This window comes from Dipodomys ordii, unplaced genomic scaffold (genome assembly GCF_000151885.1).
Source record: "Dipodomys ordii isolate 6190 unplaced genomic scaffold, Dord_2.0 Scaffold57, whole genome shotgun sequence".
NCBI lineage: Eukaryota > Metazoa > Chordata > Mammalia > Rodentia > Heteromyidae > Dipodomys > Dipodomys ordii.
In genome coordinates, this window is record NW_012267273.1 from 13589075 (window position 1) to 13609579 (window position 20505).

The 20505-nt window shown below is 42.1% G+C and overlaps 1 protein-coding gene across 2 annotated transcripts in view; it reads right to left on the reverse strand.

Annotated features, from left to right (window-relative positions):
* Gpr161 (G protein-coupled receptor 161) overlaps window positions 1–20505 on the reverse strand; it is a 37803-nt gene that overhangs the window by 15485 nt on the left and 1813 nt on the right. The window contains exons 1-2 of one of the 2 annotated variants that reach the window (XM_013021770.1): window positions 3215–3256; window positions 1466–1883 (exon numbers count right to left, since the gene is read on the reverse strand). In XM_013021770.1, the coding sequence (XP_012877224.1) occupies window positions 1466–1839 (374 nt within the window). In that variant the 5' untranslated portion in view covers window positions 1840–1883; window positions 3215–3256. Of the gene's footprint in view, window positions 1–1465; window positions 1884–3214; window positions 3257–20505 lie in introns of those variants that run through there. The other variant, XM_013021771.1, reaches the window with a different exon arrangement.

Sequence of the window (20505 nt, forward strand, 5' to 3'; positions counted from 1 at the left end):
TGGTAGAGGACCAGCCAATGAGCAAAAGTGTTAGATTCTGAGTTCAAATTCCAGACTCTGAAAACATACACACACACACACACACACACACACACACACACACACACACACACCAAAAACATCAACAAAAAAAAAAACTAACGTTTCAGTTTTGACATAAAATGTCCTCCACAGGCTCAGTGGTTGTTGGTCCCCAGCTCGTGGTGCTATCTGGGATGTGGTAGAAACATCAGTAGGGAAGGCTTGTGTGGAGGGAGTAGATCACTGGGGTATACCTCTAAAGGTTATCAAGTCCCCCGTCCCTTCTTTTCCTCTGCTTCCTGACCACCATCAGGTGAAGAGCGTCTCACTTGTGCTCCATCACCATGATCTTCCTTACCATGGGCCAGAGTAAACAGCAAACCCAGGACTGTGGACAGAACCCACTGAAACTGTAAGCCAAACAAAATAACTCCTCCTTCTAGGTGGCTTATGTCAAGCATTCTGTCACAGTACCAAAAGTCTGACTAACATGGAAAGTAAAAGGAAGAGATTCCATTCCTCTCCATTGCCACCCAACTTCCACATTCTTGTTGCAATGTTATAGAGTTCATCCTGATAGCCATCAACTCATGGCTGCTCAAGGAATATCTGTATGACTTTTGGAAGGGCAACTTGCCCTTTCTACACAAGAATCTTGATCTTATTCTTAATAAAAATGTAGCAATTCACAAATGAAGGTGCTCCTCAGAGTAGCAAGCTGTGTGAAACCACCACATCTAGTAATAGGGACTAAAAAATAATACACAATCTCTCCACAGAACAGAATGCCACAAGACTACAAAAATATATGTTTTCAGCCTGGTGCTGGTGGCTCACACCTGTGATCCTAGCTACTCAGGAGGCTGAGATCTGAGGATCAAGGTTTGAAGCCCTGATAGGAAAGTCCATGATACTTTTATCTCTGATTAACTAGCAGAAGCCAGAAGCAGAGCTGTGTCTCAAGTGGTAGAGCACTAGCCTTGAGTGGAAAAGCCAAATGAGACAGGCCCAGAGTTCAAGCCCAAGTACCAGTACCATAATAAATTGTTAAATAAATAATTAGATAATTACAGTCATGAATCACTTAGCAGACACATTCTATGAAATGCACCCTTTGGTGATTTTGTTTCACAAATATTACAGTGTACTGCCAGACACCTTCGGTGGTAAAATCTTCTCTTCCTAGACAATATGACCTCTACCATCATATATGTGGTCCATCATCAATCAGATTGTTGCTATGTGGCATGATCTATATTCACACTATAGACAAACAAAACTAGGAGTAACTCTAGTTAAACAGATAGAAAGGGAGGCAGAACTCAGTTTCCTCACTCTCCTCAAGAGGCTTCTGGCACTTTCCCAAGGAACCAAGGCATTCTGAGTACGGCTGACCCAAAGATCTCTCATTCTGTAACCATTCAATTGTCTGAGACAAGCTTACCGATCGATGGCAATGACGCCAAGGGTGAGCATGCTGGCCGAGCTGATCAGCAGGTAGAGGAGAGCTGAAAAGTTGCACCAGACCACTCCAAAGATCCATTCCCTCCGGATGGAGCTGGTCACCACAAATGGCAGCACCAACACAGACAAGAGGAAGTTGGACAGGGTCAGGCTAAAGACAAACTTGTTGCTGAGGGTGAGAAGGTAGGACTTCTTGTACAAGGTGACCACGATGACCAGGTTGCCCAGGCAGACAAACACAGTGATGATGATGATGGCAATAAACTCAGTGACAATGATGTTTCCTTCATCACTCTCATCCTCAGTGAGATTGCTCAGCTCCTTCTTGTGGCCGAGGGAGGAGTTGAGACTCATGGTCAGTGCCCCTCAGCATGGGGTGGGCAGAGCATGCTGGATGACTGCAGAAACAAGGAGAGATCAAGGGACAGAAAAAGACTCATCAGATCATATGATCTCCCCTTTGCAAAAGGGGAAACTAAAGCATAGCAGAGTTCAGTTCTGTGTCCCAGGCTTCCCAGCCAGTCTGGAAATTTCTGGCTAGTCTTCTCTATGCAAGCTATCTATTGAGTGCCTTCTGCTCTATAACACGTGTGTGTGTGATCTACTGTGTCTTCTTAAATGATTTCTTCCATCCAGTTTAAACCCTTGCTTGGCTTGGATCTGTGAAGTCTCCCAAGGGCCTGTGTGTTACAGGTTTGGTCCCCAGCACTACTGGGAGGATGGGAAACTCTTAGGAGTAGAGCATGGAGGTTTCGGGCTCTCCAGAGAAGACTGTGGGACTCTGGTCTCTTCCTCTTTCTCTCTTTTACAGGTCAGCTGCCATGGGAGAAGTTCTTCTCTACCACAAGCTTCCACCACAAGGTACTGCCTCACCTGAGATCCCAGAGCTGAAACCTTCAAAATGGAACAAAAATAACCTTACCTTGGTTCCCTTTTCCAGCACTGGGAAGCAAACCCAAGGCCTTGTGCATGCTGGGCAAGTGAGCTACATCCTCAGCTTTGTTTATCTCAGGCATTTATCTCACTACACAAGTACTGGAAAGCTGACTAACACAATCCCCTATCCATTTCAAAACCTTTAATGTGCTTAGTAATCACGTGAAATACCAGGTCAAAAAGCCAATTTCTCCTAGGGAGGGTAAGTAGGGGCACAGAAATGGAGGAACACAAAGGGTGGACAAATGCAGCAATGATACTCACTAAACACTATGTTGGCAATGAACTATATAACCTGTGGGTAGAGACAGGAGGGAAAAACTGAGAGAAAGTGAAGGAAGGGTGACTTTATCCAAAAAAAATGTATTCTTTGCTAGCCTTGAGCAAAAGAAGCTCAGGGACAGTGCCCAGGCCCTGAGTTCAAGCCCCAGGACTGGCAATGTTACTTAGTGGTAGAGTGCTTGCCTAGCATTCAGGAAGCCCTGGGTTAGATTCCTCAGAAAAAGCTAGAAGTGGTGCTGTGGCTCAAGTGGTAGAATACTAGCCTTGAGCAAAAAGAAGCTCAGGAACAATGCCCAGGCCTTGAGTTCAAACCCTAGAACTGGCAATAAAAAAAAAGAAAAGAAAGAAGGAAGAGAGAGGGGGGGAGGGAGGAAGAGAGGGAGAGGGAGAGGGAGAAGGAGGGAGAGGGAGGGAGGAAGGAAGGAAGGAAGGAAGGAAGGAAGGAAGGAAGGAAGGAAAGAAGGAAGGAAGGAAGGAAAAGAAATGTAAGCCAGGCACCAGTGGCTCACACCTGTAATCCTAGTTACTTAGGAGGCTGAGATCTGAGAATTGCAATTCAAAGCCAGCCTAGGAAGGAAAGTCCATGAGACTCTTATCTAGAATTGATCACCAGAAAACCAGCAGTGGCTCTGTGGCTCAAGTAGTAGACCCTAGCCTTGAGCTGAAGAGCTCAGAGACCACACCCAGGCCCAGAGTTCAATCCCCACAACCAACAAAAAAGAAAGAAAGAAATGTACTCTTTGCCTAACTTATATAACTAACCCCTCAGTACATCAACTTTATAATAATAATAAAAATTTAAGCCAATTTCTTGCCAGGCACTGGCAACTCATACCTGTGATGTTAACTGCATCAGGAGGCTGAGCTCTAAGCTCCACCAGTAGAAATTCTAGAATTAGAGGTCAGAGGCATGCCAAGAACTATGCTTTTTTGTTGGTTGGTTGGTTTGCGATGCTGAGAATTGAGCCTAGGGTCTCATGCATTCTAGGCAAGCACTCTATCAGTAAGCTACACCCCAGCCCAAATGTGCAGGTAGGGACAAACAAGCAGGTAGGGACAGTGGACTCCATTACATTCTGTAAGAAACTCTTTATAGACTGAGCTTTACACACTCAGGGAAGATTCTGTACCAGCAAAACCTAGGAGCTTACTAAAGTGCTAGACTACTTCTGGGTTAGTGAATCAAAATCTGCACTTTAACCCCATGACAACTGGTTAAAATTTGATATTAAGATTATTGTAAAAACTATTCAGAGTCCCCTGAACAGGGTTTAATTAGTAAAATTTGTACACAAACATTGTTATTTCTCTCATCAGACTTGGTGAGGGGGGACAAGGAAGATGTTGGACATCTTGGCCTACAGACATCACAGTCTTTGAGGTACAGACCGCTGCTCTCTGGAACTAGCTCAGGATCAAGGGTAAAACTCAAGGTTAACATATTTTAACACAAAATCCCATAGACTGATGTTTCTTTCAAACTTTTCATCTACTTTTGTCTGCCAAAAACTCCCACAGATTGCTTTCCCCACCTGTTTTTGATCTTCACAAACAGAAGATGCCAGAAAGAAAGCAAAGGCTGCTATCTGCAAGCCAGACCAACAAGAACTCTGGTGCCTCAATGTCCTTGACATAACTGCAGGACAGGCCCACACCCAGAGATGGCAGATCTGCCATCTCTGTCCAAGCACCTTCACCACAGGGAGTGTATGGGTGGAAAAGCAGCATGTGTCCTCATGGCAGTCCTTCGGGCCCACTGGAAGATGTTTCTGGTAGTGAGTCCACTGTGTGCCAGGTTATAACCCCCCAACCCCACACATGCTTGCTGAAGCAGTACTGAATAATGTGAGTCCCTCCTCTACTTGATAACCTCAAATACTCCAAAATCATTTGCTTCCTTCTCCAGCTCCCTGTGACCATTTTATCACAGGATGACTTTCAGATCCTTCACTCTGGGTTGCACTTGATGACAAATATATGTGACCTCCCGGTTTGTAACTTGTCAAAGTGAACACATCATTCTACATGTAGGGTCTGGTTAGAGTCAAGTCCAAAGAGGTAATTTTCTCCATGGTCAGGAAATCTCCTTCCATTATTCACTATAAGATTTTCTTGTGGCAATTCAGTCATACTGTTGGGTTAATAGTGTATGGATCAAAACCCAAAATTTATACATATACAAACTTTTGTGCAGACAGATGTCCCCAGTTTTGAACATATGGAATTAATGTTTTTAAGCCTAAGTACAAAACGTTATTTCTCTTAAATTTTACTTTGTGCATATTCACCCATATTTCCAGGCTGCGAAAATATTCTGAATTTTGATACAGTTATACAACTTCTCATTTATTCCATCTTTGTGTCATGGATAGATTTTTATGGCTATGCCCACTACATCTGTGTCTTATTTTAGTTCTAAAATGGAGATCCTAATTGGTCTATCTCCTTGCAATTTTGACAAGTTAGTGAGAAATCTGTGGTAGGAGAGAGGGTAAAGTTTTCTGGGAAAAGCTGCTTTGGTCTCATAAAGATATTGAGAATAAAAAATCTCCCTAATAGCCCTAGTGGTAAAAAAAGGAAGAGAGCGTGAGCCACCAAGGACCAGCAGAGCTACTAAGCCAAAATGCTGATCACAGCTCAGATCCACAAAACCCTGAGGTCTCTTTCCTCCCAACATATTGTTATTCATCTTTTAAAAATTTTCATCTGTTCAAGCCCCACTACCGACAAAAAAATAAAATAAAAATAAAAAAAATAAAAATGTTCATCTGGCGGGGGGAGGGGACGAGGATATGTGCCAGTCCTCGGGCTTGATCTTAGGGCCTCAACACTACCCCTTAGCTTTTTCACCCAAGGATAGTACCCTATCACTTAAGCCACAGCTCTGTTTTTGGATTGTATTGGTTAATTGGAGGGAAGAGTCTCACAGACTTTTCTGCCTAGGTTGGCTTTGACTCTCAATCCTTAGCTCTCAACCTCCTGAGTAGCTAGGATTACAGACACCAGTGCTCAACTTAAAATTATTTTTAAAGCTATTTTGAATTTATTTTCCATTATGGAATGAATATATCAAGCTAATTAACATATCCATTATCTTACATACCTATGGGGAAAGTAAGTGACTAATTAAAATTTACTCTGAACAATTTTGAAATAAACACTTCATTATTCACGATGCTGTGTAACAGATCTCAAAAATGGATTCTTACATCTAACTAAAAATAGACACTCTTAAAGGTGTGACTGCAGTAAAAGGATTCCAACTTACTGTCCTCGTGGCAGAGATACTGGTTTTGGCTGTCTCTCTAGCACCTGGTCAAGGGCCTGGTACATAGTAAGTAACTCAATACTTATTTGTGAATGAATTAGAAATTTGCCTTGTTAAGTCAAATGTAAGAGTTAATACCATAAAAGTTACTATTAAGAGAATAAAAATGGGATGCAAAACTTCTAATCTAGGGATGAAACAAGGGCAAAAAATACTAGTACACTCTTCAGTAGGCCTTGTTTGCAGGCCAAGGACATACAGAATGAGGGAGCCTACAGCCGATGGCAACCTTGAGGTCTCCAGATCCAACCCTTCCCCTTTCCCAGGAGGCAGAGGAGAAATGCTAGCCAAAGTGCTGCCCACCCAGAGAAATACAAAACTCCAGTCTCTGCCAGGAGGCCTAGAGTAGGGAGGTACAAGCCCCAGCAAATCCCTCTGAGCTATGTCTTTAAAGAACACAAGAGGAGATTTGGAAGGCCCAGCCAATACAGGCTTACTGGCAGGCAGCCAGCTTACCCAGGGCCTGACAAGCCAGGGCCCATTGAATGGAAGCAAATTCCAGTGTGACTCACATTTCCACTCTCTTGGGCAGCTCTGTGGCTAGACACAAAGGTGTTTCAGAAATCCCACACTCCTACACATTTCCCTGGCTGAACCATTTCATCTTCTGCTGCTCCTCTGAGATCAAACAGCTAGACAGTCACCCAAGTGAGGTGTTAATCACGCTACCAAAAATGATAACAGAGAGAAAGAGGAAGAGAGAGAGAGCAGAAGCTAGTCTTTTCAGTCCACAGGAAGGCTGCACAAGGACTCACTCACCGTCCCTACTTAGTATGGTGGGCACAACTCCTCGGGAAATGCCTTCAGTCTTTTTGTATACTCCCAAAGCATTGGCAACCTGCAACAAGCTCAAGTTATTCAAAGCCAAATCTTGTCACTCAAATGGGTAATCAATATCCATGTTGGATTACAAGACAAGGCAACTCTGTAGAGTATGAAGACAAGTATCTGCTGAGGGGTTTTGTCTTGGTGCCAGTATTGGGGCTTGAACTTGGGCCAGGAGCTCTCCTTTAGCTTTTTCACTCCAGGCTGACATACTACCACTTGAGACACAGCTCCACTTCTGGCTTTTTGGTTGTTAATTGGTAATAAGAATCACAGGCTTTCTTGACCAGATGGGCTTTGAACCATGATCTTCAGATCCAAGCCTCTTGAGTAGGTAAGATTACAGGTGTGTGTGACCAGCTCTCTACTGCGTTTTATAAACTGGTTTGCGTGGTGATTCCTAAGCCAACAATCTAGAAAAGCCTTGAACTGAAAGTACAGAAGTACCACCATGGAACACCAGCTTCTCTGTATAAATCTACATATTTAGTGGTCTCACCTCACCTTCTTCTCTGAAACTTGTTGATTTTCACTGACTTAGTGGGCTGTTTTCCCTGTTAATATTACTGTTAAGCAGGAAGACCTGGAGCTGTAAACGTGTACATACATCTGGCTCCTCAATATCTGGATTCTCCCCAAAGGACTCCTGTGTCACTTAGACTAAGCCAAAAGTTCTTGCCTAGAACTGTAGCTCCCTCCATGATCTGACAAACTCTTATTTCTGTTCCTATCTCACAATGAAACTACCTTTTATTCCTTGTACTCCAGCCCCACTGGCCTGTGTTCTATTTCACAAACACATCAAGACCACCTTCATTACAGGGATTTTACACTTACCATCCCCTGGGCCCAGAATATTCTTATCAACCTGTTCTCATATCCTTTAAATCTGGATTTAAATCAATTTTTTGGCCATGGCTTCCTAATGCATGTTATATAACATTCCATATCTTCTCGTATTCTTTATAGCTCTATTTCCTCATTGTCGTTTTCTCCTTAGGACATGTGTGTCTGTGTATGCTTACTTGTTTATCTTGTTGATGTCTTTCTCTTACACAAGACAGGAGATTATTTGAGAGTAAATGTTTTTGTCTGTAAATTTTCTGGTCAATACCTAGAACAGTTCCTGGCACACACCAAGTGTTCATTATATGTGATCAATAAATTAATACATGAATGAACAATAGGACAGTAGACACCTCAGCACATTAGACCTGCCTTGCCTTCAGAGGGCCGCACACACTGTTCACTATTCAATCAATATCCATTCTCCTCTTCCCCTACAACAGAATTCTGATTTAATATGGGTAACAAATGCACCTTCAAAAATAAACTTGCATGCACAGAGAGACTGGGTGACCATCAGACCCTGTCAATAAAGTAGCAAGAAGCTATTGCCCTAAGAAATAGGGACAGACAGCCTGGAGCAAGTGACTCATGCCTATAATACTAGCTACTCAGGAGGCTAAGATCTCAGGATCACAGTTTGAAAACAGCCTGAGCAGGAAAGTCCATGAGACTCTTATCTCCAATTAATCTCCAGAAAACCAGAATGGAGCTGTGGCAGAGCACTAACCTTGACTGAAAAAGCTCAGGGATAGCACCCAGGCCCTTAGTTCAAGCTCCATGACTAACAAAAAGAGAAAGAGGGGGGGAGCAGAGAGAGGAAGGAAGGAAGGAGGGAAGAAAGGAAGGAAGGAAGGAAGGAAGGAAGGAGGAAGGGAGGGAGAGAGGGAGAAAGAAAGGGAGGGAGGGAGGGAGAAAAGGAGAGGGGAAGGAGGAAAGAAAAGGATAAACTCAGTTTGACTCTTTCCCCCCACCCCTTCTCCTAATGGAATTCAAAGCCAATGCTTGCAGGTGAGACCATCTTTGTTTTTGTATCTGCTGGCACTGGGGTTTGAACTCAGGGCCTAGACACTGAGCGTTTTCACTTAAGGCTGGCACTTAAGCCACAGCTCCCCTTATGGATTTTTGCTGATTAGTTGGTGATCAGAGTCTCATGGACCTTTCTACCTGGGCTGTCTTCAAACTGTAATCCTGAGATCTCAGCTTCCTGAGTAGCTAAGGATTACAAGTGTGAGCTATTGGTGCCTGGCTGAGATCATCATTTTTGAACCATGTGGCCAGAGGTCCCCATGCAGAGAGAGAAGCCTGAAGCAGGCATGTCACCCAATGAGCTGTAAAGATAGGCACAGCTTGTCACCCTTCTTGGCAAAGCCCTTAAGAGTAGAATTCACTTCACATAAATCTAAGTTGATACATAGGTAAGTCAACAATGAGAAGAGAAATTAAGAGATGTAAACTCTAACGATCAGCCCAGTCAAACTGCTGGTAAGCACTGGTGCTATGGGTTTTTTATTTATCAAAGCATCACTTTCCCTTCCATTATCCCATTCTCCTCTAGCCCTAGTGCAAATGACTACATTCCAACGTGACTACCATTTTCCATGATAAACCTAAACAGAGTCAGAGATTCTCATCTTTAAGAAGGAGGGTGAGCAGGTGGTATATGCCTATAATCCCAGCTATTCTGGAAAGAGGTTGGATGATCACAGTTCCAAGCAGGCAAAGTTGGTACAAGACTGTTTGAAAAACAAAACTAAATGCAAAAAGATTAAGGTCATGGCTCCAATGGTAGATCACTTTCCCAGCAAGCACAAAGCTGAGTTCAGTCTTCAAGTCTCCCAAGAGAGCCTCTGATAATGTTTCCATAAATGCACTAAAAGCAGGCTAACTTTCCAGAAATGCCTCTTCCTTGATAACCGAGTTTTCTAAATTAGTGGAATTTTACTGGCTTAAAACATTAAAATCTTTATGTTAGGTCTGTAAGCAAAATTTGTGTAAATCTGTTATATAGTTCTCTATATCTTACAACAAAATATACACATGTAATGGTTCAAGATGACTGAATTTTTAAGCTATGTCGAATTTTACTTGAAGCAGACCTTAGCAATGAATTCTAATGCAATTGCTTCCTTTTTGAGAACTCAGAGAACAATGTTAGCTTGCCCACAGTCCCTCGGGAAGGGGGTTACGACAGTGAGCCATCATTCCATGATCTGAAAACTGATGTCTATAAGACTGATAAAGATGGTGTTAGTTCCTTTGCTGCCAACTGTGTCTTGCAGGTCTTATCACTTTTTAATGCTTTTTTTCCAACGTGCTCCAATCTTTAGCTATGTAGAGAGTATCCTCACCTGCACTTACCCTGCCCAGTTCAGCAGTAGGGTGCGAAGTAAGAGCAGTTTGCCAAGGAAGGGCTTCACTGCAAAGGTCTCCATCATGCACTCTGTTGCACAGGAATATTTCCTCCTGTCTGTGGGGAAGGGCTGTTTTTCTCCCCAGACAACAGTGACATGCTCCAAATATGCAGGAAAAAGAAAATGAAACAGTCCAGAACTCAACATCTAGCTTTAATATATAAAGCATTAAGAGGGAAACTGCTGATTTTTTTTTCGGTCATGGGGCTTGAACTCTGGAACTGGGTGCTGTCCCTTAGCTCTTCAGCTCAAGGTGAGCACTTGACCACTTGAGCCACAGCACCACTTCCAATTTCCTGGTGGAGATAAGAGTCTCACAGACTTTCCTGCCAGGGCTTGCTTTGAACCAAGATCCTCAGATCTCAGCCTCCTGAGTAGGTAAGATTATAGGCATGAGCCACCAGAGCCCAGCATAAACTGCTGATTTCAAAAGCAAAGATTGTTGAGTCTCATTGGATCACCAAAATAGTGGGCAAATAAGTTTGGTTTAGACTGAATGTTCCCATAGGCCAAGTGTGAGAACATGAGATTTCCTGTAGAATATAGGTGTCTATGCAGAAGATACCTGCAGGGTCTGAACAACAAAACAGCACTGCTATTTCTTGACTATTGTGCTTCCCTTTATTTTTTATTTCCTCTACAAACTACCAAACCACACAGATCAGATGCTCTAGGTCAGACATTCCCAAACTGTGGGTGGGAGTTACTGCAAGGGGCCTTCCTAACCAAGCATTGTCTGTAAACCAAATAAATGTTATATATGCTTTTATGGTCAGGAAAATTCAAATTCATTTTTTACATTGTTATTCATTCTCTAGAGCTTTGCTGTGAAGTTTTTTGTGGGGTACTTCCTCCAATTGAAGAGATTCTTTTTTTTAATTGTGAAAGTACCATACAGAGGGGTTACAATTACATGAGCAAGATAATGAGTACATTTCTTATCAAGCATTGTTGCCTCCTCCTTTGTTTCCCCTTCCCATCCCTTCTCATACCCCCCCACCCGATCCTCCCTCCACACCCCCCCCCCTTGAAGAGATTCTTAAAGAGCCACAGAGGAGCCTAGGAAAGCTTGATCAAGTTCAGAAGGGCTTTTCTGGAACAGTCTACCATGATGAGGCCCTTAGCATTACCATCCCTTACTACCTGTAGTTTTCCTTTTATATTTTATCATTTCAGTAATGTGTTTTTATTTTAGGTAAGGTTGTTCTTCCTTCCTGATGGTTTACAGATGCTTCCTTAGTTTCTCCTTTGGTTTCCTAACAGCACTTTGCATGCTGAGAAAATGAAATGTTTTATATTTTCCACACACTTTGTTATGGTTTAAGCTTGAAATGTCTCCCCCAAAGGCTCATGCATTAAAAGCTTAGTTCACATATAGAGTTTTGGGAAAAGGATTTGTATTGATCCATCAATGGATTCATCATGCAGTAGGTTATTAAGAAGTGGTTGATTGGGGCAATTGGGTCACTGGGGGAGTGCATTCAAAGTATATACCCTGACCCCAATTTCTCAGTCTCTCTCAGTGTCTGTCTCTCAGTGTCTGTCTGTCTGTCTGTCTGTCTGTCTGTCTGTCTGTCTGTCTGTCTGTCTCTGCTTCCTGGACACCAAGAGGTAAGCCGCTTTGCTCCACTATGCCCTCATCACCAGGATGTTCTGCCTTGCCACTGGTCCAGAAACAGTGGAACCAGCTACCATGGATTAAAATTCTGAGATTGTGAGCCAAAATCAATCTTTCCACCATTAAGCTGTAAATCGCAGGTATTTTGTAATAGCAATGAAAAGCTAACATGCACGTAACATATGCGAATAATGTGGACCTTGGAATCTTCACTGAAGATTTGAATTCCACATGAACTTGGGTCTCTTAACCAATCTGATTTAAGCCTCAATTTCTCCATAAGGAAAAATAAATAATCAATCTACTGTACAAGTGATTACAAAGAGAGATAACTGAGGTAACATAGATAAAAGTAGTTAATAAAATGGATTTCCCAAGATAATCCCCCAAAAATGTTTAAATAAGTTAAGACATGAAAGAGTCAATTTTTCCCTTCCAAATTTTAATTAAAGCCAAAGAGGTTTCATTTGATTACTAAACTGGATGAAATAGAAGAAGAAAGCATACATTGCTAGAAAATGCAGAATGGAAACTTCCCTAACTCCATCAGAGATTCAGGGTTTCAAGATCTCAAGTGCAAGTGCAGAATGATGTCCCGTGCCTATGCCAAGCTGCCTCAGGAACCGCACCGGTACCCAAGCCAGTAAGAAGCATAGGCACTTGAGATCAGCTGAGTGAGAAACAGGGTATTTCAAATTACCTCCATTTGTGACTGTGATAACTGATGTCCCATTTCTTTTGGCTCATGATCCCTTCTCCACAAGAGCAAATTCCATTGATTGAAGCAGAAAACCTCAAACAATGTCAGCAAAGAAAACGAGGATGGCTGGGGAGCATCTGAAAAGCCTAAACAAAAGACTCTAGATAACAGTCCAATCCAAATACTCCCCCAGGGAGGGGTGATTTTTGCACCTTCGTCAGGGAACATTGGATCTGGCATTCCCCACCTGAGGGACAGCCAAAAGATGCTAATGACATCTAACACCAAGAATATGCTACACATCCTATAAGGCACAGGACAGCCGCCCTGTGACAAAGAAATAGCCAGCCCAGAACGTCCCAAGTAATGGGATCTAAAGACCTTGCTCTGTAGAAACAGTACTTCTTATTATGTGTGCTTACTAAACGGATCAAAAAGTAATAGTAAGACAATTTCTTCTATAAACCCATACTTATGCATGTGCATGTTAGAGACCAAAGACAGAAGCTATGCTGAAAATAAGACTGAGATGATTACTTCTATCACAAGATAAGCAATGATTACTATACTAACGGAATTTTACCCTTATTTTTTACACTCATTACCCTCATATAGTCAAGCAAATTAAGTACATATTGTTAAAACAGACTTTTAAAAAAAATTTTCTCAACTAAGTTTAAATCCTCATTGTATTTAGAGTTTGGCACAAAGTTACATCCCTATAACTAAACTCCTAGTTACTTGGGAGGTGGAGATTAGGAGGATTATGATTTGAGTACAGTCTGGGCAAAAAGTTAACAAGACCTCATACCAACCAGTAACAGCATGGCTCTGTCATCTGCCAGCCCAACAATGCTGAGAATAAGACTGAGATATTACTTCTATCACAAGATAAGCAAGGAAGATTATGATCTGATAACAGTCCAGGCAAAAAGTTAACAAGACCTTGTACCAACCAGTAACAGCATGGTTCTGACATCTGCCAACCCAGCTATGTGGGAGGTTGTAGGTAGGAGGCTCTATGTCCAGGCTGGCCTGGATATAAACTCAAGACACCTTGAAAAGTAACTGAAGAAAAAGTATAGTGAGTGAGTGAGAGAGAAGGGAGTGGGGGTGTTGGTGGCTCACACCTATAATCCTAGCTACTCAGGAGACTGAGATCTAAGGATCAAGGTTCAAAGCTAGATGGGGCAGGAAAGTCTGTGACACTTTTATCTCCAACTAAACACCAAAAAAGCTGGAAATGGAGCTGTGGCTGAGCACTAGCCTTAAGAAAAAAAAAAGCTCAAGGACAACACCCAGGCCCTGAGTTTAAGCCCCAGGACTGGCGCATGTGCAGGTATTCGTACATGCATGCACACGCACGTGTGTGTGTGCGCACACACGCGCGCACATCTACACACACGCACAAATCTTGAGTTCAGGAATCTCTACTCTGGGAAGACCAAAAGTCAGGCTCAGTTCCAAGAATATTATTTTTAAATGGATTATGGATGTATTTGTTCTGAATACATTTTCTCCAATGGCCACACCTATGATACATGCCTTGAGCAACACAAGAAATACCCTGGCTCCTTCCTCATGACAGCCACATTGCCACTGATCTTCAGACATTCCTATATTCTTACCTTCCAGTCACCTTTCTCCTTTTCATTCCTCACTGAGCTATTCAGCAGTCTCTACAACTGAGGCATAACATGAAGCAAGATAAGCCAAAGCCAACATTTAGGAGAGGGAAAACAGGCTGTAAATAATAAATGCATAAAATAATTCCACTATGAAGAAAAATGAAACAGGGTACATATGTCTGTTTTCTGTTGCTATAATTAAATACTTGGGACTGGATGTTGTATAAAGAAAAGAAGTTTGTTTAGCTCATAATACAGTAGGTTAAAAGTCCACATACCATGAAGCAGGCTCTGCCCATCCCTAGATGGCGCTGGGCAAACACACTTGAGAGGAAACAACTCACTGTTGAGGGAACTAACAAGGGCTCCTAGGAGAACTATTTAATCCCTCTCAGGGTAATGTCACCAATGACCTACGCACTTCCCATAAAGCCCTACCTTTTAAAAGTCTCATCACACTGGGGAAGCTTCTAACCCAAGAACCCTGTGGGTAACAATCCACCTCCAACCCACAGCACAGGGTAAGGGGAGGAGCAATGGGAGGGTGGCTGAGCGTGAATAGTCAGGGAAGGGTCTCCAAGGAAGTGACATTTAGAGACCAGATAATAATGAAAGGAATTTTAGGCCAAAGGAGATCCAGAGGCCAGAATGAATTTGCATGTTTAAATAACAGAAATAGACCTGGGAAGGAATGAGAGAATGGCAGAAAGGTAAATGGAGTTATGGAGGGGCTGAATTACACAGGTCAATGTGCAATATGAATTAACTCTCACAAACAATAAGAAGCCAATATAGAGAGATGAATGACTTATGCTTTAAAAGGGTCATTCCCCCAATGGATGAAGGACAGACTGCAGAAGGCATGCAAGGAGGCAGGAACACCAGTTAGTATATTTCTGTTATAAGCCAAGTAAAAATGAAGGCTTGGATAAGGGCTGTGGTTAACCATGGTGGAAAGATGTGATTGGAAACATTGATCTCTTAAGTATGCCAACATTTTAGAAATAAAACAGAACTTCAAGGTAATTCATTCTTCTGGTATCATTTTGCAAATGGCGAAACCGAAGCCAGAAGAGGTGAAGTTTGTTATTCATAGCCACACACTTAATTGTGGGCAAAATACAAATTTCCAATCTTCCATCACCAAACCTTGTCCTTACTTGCCAATACTAGAGCTTCAATAGGGCACGCAGAAGACAGTTAAGAATATGAACCATACAGAAGGTTCCTAGCCAGGTTCAAAATGGGACTCTGTTTTGGGCGAAACCACCAGTGAGCAGCTAGCCAAATCCAATTGGCCTTCTTTGAGCCCTCTGGAGCATCTAACACATTTGAATGCTTTGATTTCCTTCCTGAAACTCACTCTTCCCTTGGATTCACTCATCCTGCCCTCTCCTTAGTTCCTTCCCAGTCCTGCTCACCTGCTAATCTTCCTACCCTGTGTTACTAATTCCCAAGATAGCCTTGGAACAATTTATTCCTTATTCTTCCTTCACAGAAGAAATGAACTGTAGTCCCTGCAACATCTCTTCTCTGTGTTATACTAGCTGTTCTTGAGTTTCCCTGGAGATCCATCCTGTTCACACCACCTGGTTCATACAGGCCTGCATGAATATAGACACACAACTCTCCCATCTTAGAGCCTTGACAATCTCCTAAGTCCCAGGGTCAAGTCTGTGCATCTGGTACATGTTTTCTCCTATATGTGACACCCAGGCTCCTCAGATGTGATGTGTACAAAATGGATTTCATCACATATGCTTAGGCCATAAACATCACTGTCCAGCCAGGTGCCGGTAGCTCATGCCTGTAATCCTAACCGCTAAGGAGGCTGAGATCTGAGGATCATGGTTTGAAGTCAGCCTGGGCAGGAAAAGTGCATGAGATTCTTACCTCCAATTAACCATCAGAAAACTGGAAGTGGCACTGTGGCTCAAAGTGATAGAGCAAAAAGAGTTCAGGGACAAGATCTTGAGTTTAAGTCCCATGATCTAAATCAATCAATCAATCAATCAATTGCTGTCCAATCTCTGATGACAGAAACCTAGGATATCTTATAGCAATTTTGCCAGATAATGCCCATTGGGCTAAGGCCATGAATGATACTTTCTGTGTGACCTTGGGGAATGAATGTATCTAAGTCTTGGCTTTCCATATAGACTCACGAGGATTGAATGAAATGATGTATGGGAAGCAGTAATTGCTTGTCTATTCCATTTTCTATGGCAGATAACCAGTGTACCACTAGAGTCTCACTCAAAACTCCATCCTTACTTCCATTACCCCTCTCAGCGTCTCACCCTCTTTCCCCAGGATTCCTTCTAGATGTTTCTATCTCATCTTCTTATCTTTCAGCTCGCCCCCATGCCAAGCTGTCTTCCTCACTGTTTCCAGATTGATCTCTTCCTACACAGGCCTGATCAAGCCATGTGATTCCCTACACCCGCAGAATTTATTCATTGACAGATGCCCTCCATATCTGCTATGCCAAACCACTCCCAGCTCTCCAAATGCTCATTGCTTCTGTCCACTCCTGTGACTGCACACTGCTCCTGCTGTCGACAACACCCTTACTCCTGCTTTGCCTGCCTAGAGATGTATGCATCTTAAGATGAAGTGAAAAAGTCCCTTCAAAAGTCAAAGAATCTGAGGATCCCAGTTCAAAGCCACCCTGGACCAAAAACTCCATGAAACTACCAGAAGTGGCGCTATGGCTCAAAGTAGTAGAGTGCTAGCTAGCCTGGAGTAAAAAAGCTCAGGGACAGCACTCGGGCCCTGAGTTCAAGCCCCATGATGAACAAAAAATAAAGTGAAAGGAACCAGTGGTTCACATCTATAATCCTAGCTACTGGGTAGGCTGAAATTCGAGGATCACAGTTCAAAGCCAGCCTGGGCAAGAAAATCAGATTCTGAGTTCTACCCCAGTACCATGCAAACACACATACACATGCGCACACATAAAAGAAATTATAGATTAGCTAAAGAAGCTTCCAGACAGATGCAAATCCTGCCCCACTTTACATGGAGAAGAGGAAAAAGGAAAACCTGAGAAGAAAAAAAAAACAGTGGTTTAAAATATTTTTAAATATTTTAAGCAAAGGAAAAATAAAGAGGAAATTTAGAAATTTTAGTTTTGAAATAGGAGAGGACTTCCTAAAAGCAAGACAGACAACTTGAAGGCAGGAAAGAAAATGACAGAGGTTTACTTCATAAAAGTGCAATACTTCTGCACAGAGGTATGATAGGCCAACCTGAGAAAAGACCTACAGGCAAATGACATTGCATTTATTAACAAGAGAAGGATTAAAGTCCACAATTTAGAGAGACCCTCATACATTGGTGAAATTACAAACAACTCAACAGAAAAATTGGCAAAGGATTTGGCCAAGCAGTGAGAGAAATTAAGGAAATGCAAGCTGATTTTTTAAGGATAAACTTAGAAGAATCTATCAGCATTTAGAATGAATATACATGATACAATGTTCTCAAATAACATTTTAAAGATTTTTAAATGTCATATACAGAAAAGGGCATAGCATAGTTATTTTTAAAATGGAAATAGTGAAAGGTATATATTATTTTGCATATAGGCACCTGGATTCTCTCTGAAAGAAGACAAAAACTGGCAAAATCAATGTATTCCAAAAAGAAAATAAATGGTTAGGGTATAAAGGTAGGTAGTTACCATTTATGAATTTTGAATGCTGCACTTTTTGACTATACCTCTCCTCAAACAAGTAAATGTAAATAAAAATTAATTAAAACTCTTGCCAGGTGCTGATGGCTACAGCTTGTAATCCTAGCTACTCAAGAGGCTGAGACGTGAGGATTGCAGTTCAAAGCCAGCCTGGGCAGGAAAGACCGTAAGAATCTTATCTCCAATATACTATTCAGAAAAAGCCAGAAGTATCACTGTTGCTCAAACAGTGGAGTGCTAGCCTCAACAAAAGAAGCTAAAGGACAGCACCCAAGTCCAGAGTTCTAGACCCAGGACCAGAAAAAAAAAAAAACACTAAAACTCTGTACAATCTCTCAGGCCTTAATAAACAAAGACAACTTTGCTTAAATAACTGCTTAAAATATGCTTTATCTTTGGTCCACTCATTCCATTTCCAGGCATAATTTTTATCCAGAAATACTTATGGACACAGATAAATGAAGACACACATATAAATGAAATTGAAAATAAACCCGAAGTCCATCAACAGGGGAATGTGTCAGTCTAACATCATGAAATGTATACTATGCACCTGTTAAAAAGAATGAAGTGGTATCTGTTACCGATGCTGAAAGTCTTTCCAGTTACATTGTTAAATGGAAAAAGTAAATCACAGAGCCCTATTGCATGAATTTGCATATATATTTAAAAAAAGATACTCAATATTTTTAGGCTGGTCCTACAGTTAGAAATGTAGGTAATATTATTATGTCTTGTGCTGTAATGTCAATAAACTATGCATCATATATTCACTTATAAATCCAGACTTAGTGGGGCATACACTGACACATTGAAAAAGACCAGAAAGAAATACATGGTCAATGATTAGCTCAGAGGTAGGGAGAGGGAGGGGAGAAGTAGAAGAAGCCTTTATTTCTTTCCCTGAATATTTCTGCATTCAAAAAAAATCTTTTATAATGCTGGGCACTGTAATCCTAGCTACCTAGAAGGCTGAGATCTGAGGATTGTGGTTTGAAGCCAGACTGTGGGGGGAAAAAAAGTCCATAAGACATGTCTCCAATTAATCACAAACATGTTGGAAATGGAGCTGTGGCTCAAGTAGTAGAGGGCTAGCCTTGAGCAAAACAGCTCACCATCAGCACCCAGGCCCTGAGTTCAAGACCCAGGACTGGCACACACACACACACACACACACACACACACACACACACACACACACAAAAGAAAGGAAGGAAGGAAGTAAAATAATTTATAAGAACTCATATTCATAAAAATTGACTATATTCTAGGCATGCTGTTCATGTACCCAAGGTCAGGTATTGTACAGGAAAGCATTGAAATGCAGGTGGTCCTACTTCAGCTTACATTCTTAGCATAGTTCTTACTCCCCCATGACTTGAGTAAGAAATAAACACAAGGCAAATTACAATTCAAATGTATCTCCATATACATTCCCCTGGCAAACTGAAATCTCACTCCTTCATGTTCCCAGAGGTCCACAAACACATTTGCCACTAATGCTATCCTCTCCCCTGCTGAGAATGGAAAATGACCATGGAGATAGATTACAACGTTATAAGCATTGCCTCTTGGGGCAGGACCAGCAGCATAGGTAAAATTAGTGCTGATTGAATGAATGAAATGTTCAATTGCCCCTCTGAACTGCAGGCACCAGCACTGCAGGCACTGTTGATAATTATCTCTAGCTTTGTTGATTTTTTTTGTTGTTGCTGTTCTTAAAGATAAACAGCAAGAAGACACTACTTGTCCCCCATCAGTCTCACTTTATTGTACTTCAGAAAGATGGTGTTTCCTAAAGTCGAACTAGCAAACCAGCAGTCTGCAGGCCACAAATAGCTACCCTGCATGTTTAAAAAATGTTTTGAATTAGGTACCACTTTTTAAAAACATGGTAGAAATGTGCCTTGTGGTACCTATACAGGCCTCCTTTTGAGGGCTACAATCTGCCCAGCCCAGGCCAAACCTCTTGCCCATCTGCTTCCTGAGCTTACACTTGCTAACTGGCCCTAGGGGTGACAGATATCACAGAACTCCTCTGGCTGACAGGTAAGTCAGATCAAGTTCAACTCATGTTTCCCCCCAACAGAGTTCACACTTCTCTGCCCACTCAGTATTGCATCTCCTCTCTTAGAGGACTCCCAGTGCATGGGATACAACACAAGGATATACATTTGGAGACCTAACCTTTTAGGTTCAGTTCCTAAATGCCAAGCAGGCTTCTTTCTGAGGAGGTTTCATATCATTCATGATCATGGCAAAGAAGTAGGTCAGGGAGAAGTCCTGAATTATAGGACCTGAATTATAGGCAAGAAAGCACTGCCAAATCAAAAGGCTGAGCTCAATCTTGACTGCTTACTAAGCACCTCCCCTGCCTCTCAGATTCCAGGCCCATTTAGAGGGCTAACAATTGCACTTTACAGGGGTGTCTTGTGAATGAATTCAAAAGGTGTATATGAAGCCCCATGTAGTGGAACAGCCCTGTAACCCAAGCTCCCTCCCAGCAGAGACAAAAGGACACTCAGTTCCAAGCCAGACCAGACAAAGTTACAGAGACCCTATCTTTAAAACAGAATAAAATCAAAAGGGAGGTCATGGCTAAATCATGGAGTGATTGCCTTGTACACAAGAGGCCCTGTGTTTAATCTCAGTTTGGGAAGAAGGAGGATTAGAACGAGGAGAAGGAGAAGAAAGAGAAGGAGGAGGAGGAGGAGGAAGAGGAAGAGGAGGAGGAGGGGGAGGGGGA